At 41.5% G+C, this 1919-nt stretch overlaps 1 protein-coding gene across 1 annotated transcript; it reads right to left on the bottom strand.

Moving 5' to 3' along the window:
• Window positions 1-766: 766 nt before the first annotated feature.
• On the bottom strand, window positions 767-1567 carry LOC147636088 (1-aminocyclopropane-1-carboxylate oxidase homolog 11-like). The gene is made up of 2 exons (XM_086802072.1): window positions 1355-1567; window positions 767-1162 (listed from the first exon to the last, which is right to left on the bottom strand). The coding sequence occupies exons 1-2, from the start codon at window positions 1565-1567 to the stop codon at window positions 767-769; spliced, it is 609 nt and encodes a 202-aa protein (XP_086658198.1).
• Between the last annotated feature and the right edge of the window lie 352 nt (window positions 1568-1919).

The raw sequence follows: 1919 nt of genomic DNA on the forward strand, positions 1-1919 counted from the left end.
AGCTTTCCATGAAAGCTTTCTTTTGAGTATTTTCCTTCTCTTTCCTCTCTTTGAAGTTTTTATTTTCTTTTTTTTGCCATCTCAAAGCGTAACCCTAACCCTAGCTTGTACATACAAAACTTAATAGAGAGCTTTTATGGCTGTCAATCAAAGCTTTCTATTAAGGTTTCATGTAAAAGCTAGGGTTAGGGTTAAGCTTCAATAAGAAGGGAAAAAAAACAATTCAATAAGTTTTGTATGTGATGTAAAAGCTTTCATTAATATTTCTATTGAGATTAGGGTTTTGTATATGCTTTCTATTAGGGTTAAGATTATGATAGCTAATACTTTTTTTTCTTTATTTGGTTTGATTTTGTAGGTTATCCACTCATACAAGCCTCATAAGGCAAGAGATCTCTCTCTTTTTTGTTTCCTCTCTTATGCTTTTACATGTTATAGGGTTTGTAAGTTTTAGGTTTTTAAGATTAGGGTTTGTTATTTTCTCTCCCCTCTATGGATAGCCATGCTTCTCTCAAGAGGTGACTATATGCATGAGCCTCATGCATGAGGCTAGTGCATAAAGCTTATGCATTACCCCTATGAATCGCTTCTTCTAAGAACTTCTTGAGTAAGGCATATAAACATACATACTTACACACACACACACACACGCACGAGTGTATGCATGTTGTCAGAGGAAGTAGGGACCGGGGGGATCTACACCGGAGTAACACATTAAGCAGTAGATAAACAGAAAAACCATTTGCTAAAATGATACGAATAAAGATTAAGTCACCATATCGCTCACCTCAACTTGGTCTGCTAAGTTGATGACAAAGGCATTATGGATGGGTTTAACGTCTACCCATTTGTCTTCCTTCTTTATCTGGAGACCATCCACCTCGTCCGGGAGGAGGAGGGTGATACTATTGATATCAGAGTGAGCGCTTTGCCTGAACACCAGGTCGGGGTCCGGGCAAGGTGGGTAGAAGTTGCACACCAACACGTACCACTGTAGCCCGGGCATTCCCCCACTTCGCACGTGCTCTTTGCTAAGTCCCAAGCTCTCAAATATGGCCTCGTATAGAAGGTTGGCTAGGCTCTCAGTCTCCGCCTGATATTGCAGGACCTCCTCCCTGCACACCCCCTCAGATTGGGTTAGGCTACCATAGATACAATGTGACTAAGTGCCCAAATATGGAAGAAAGCGAGTTCGCTACTTGAAGTAGTATTGAAGGATGGATTAATGTAACAGCTCACCTAACTAAAGGCTTGCTTAAGATTAAGCTAATTGAGATGCAAGGCTTAGGACATCATTGAGGCGTCTAATTTATAGCTGGGGTTGAATACGTAAAATGGCTATGCGCATCCACACCTGATCACTTCGGGGGTTAAGGGGAAGCCGTTGTTGCAGATACCCGGACGGCGTCGGATAACCAGAGCATCCTTCCAGTCGCAGGTGGTGCCCGTGCGCCCGTGTGGCAAAGGCCACGGGCGCGTGGGCATCCTCAAATGGGAGTTGGTTCTTTTCTTCGATAGGCAGCTCATAGAACTTCGTCATAGCCTTCATGATCTTCTCTGTGTCCATGCCATGGTTAATCACCTGCGCCCATAATAAGCAGCATTACACACTTATAATGGTGGACGGAAAAACCATTAAGGATAATCTCAGGAACTGCCACGCGAACCTGGAAGAAGCCCCACTCACAAGGCACTTTTGTTCATTCCCTATATAGTGAACTTTACCATATATGGGAAATTTTGAGAGATTTTCTGGTTATGTTGATGGAAATTTCCTATAAATATCTAGACAATCGTATTCCCCATTTACTCAATCCTCTATATGTAGGAAATATGGGCTTATATCTAGGTAATTCAGTTTCATATATAGGAAATATGGACTAGTATCTAGGTAATTAAATTTCCTATATAGAGAGTAT

Source organism: Cibotium barometz, chromosome 8, assembly GCF_041138505.1.
Source record: "Cibotium barometz isolate CiBa-2024 chromosome 8, ASM4113850v1, whole genome shotgun sequence".
Classification (NCBI taxonomy): Eukaryota; Viridiplantae; Streptophyta; class Polypodiopsida; order Cyatheales; family Cibotiaceae; genus Cibotium; species Cibotium barometz.

Excerpts from the sequence above, each read along its gene's own strand:
- LOC147636088 (XM_086802072.1), bottom strand. The coding sequence starts at position 1,567 with ATGGACACAGAGAAGATCATGAAGGCTATGACGAAGTTCTATGAGCTG. Across the intron at positions 1,163-1,354 it reads TTAACCCCCGAAGTGATCAG|TCACATTGTATCTATGGTAG; the intron begins GTGTGGATGCGC and ends TTGGGCACTTAG.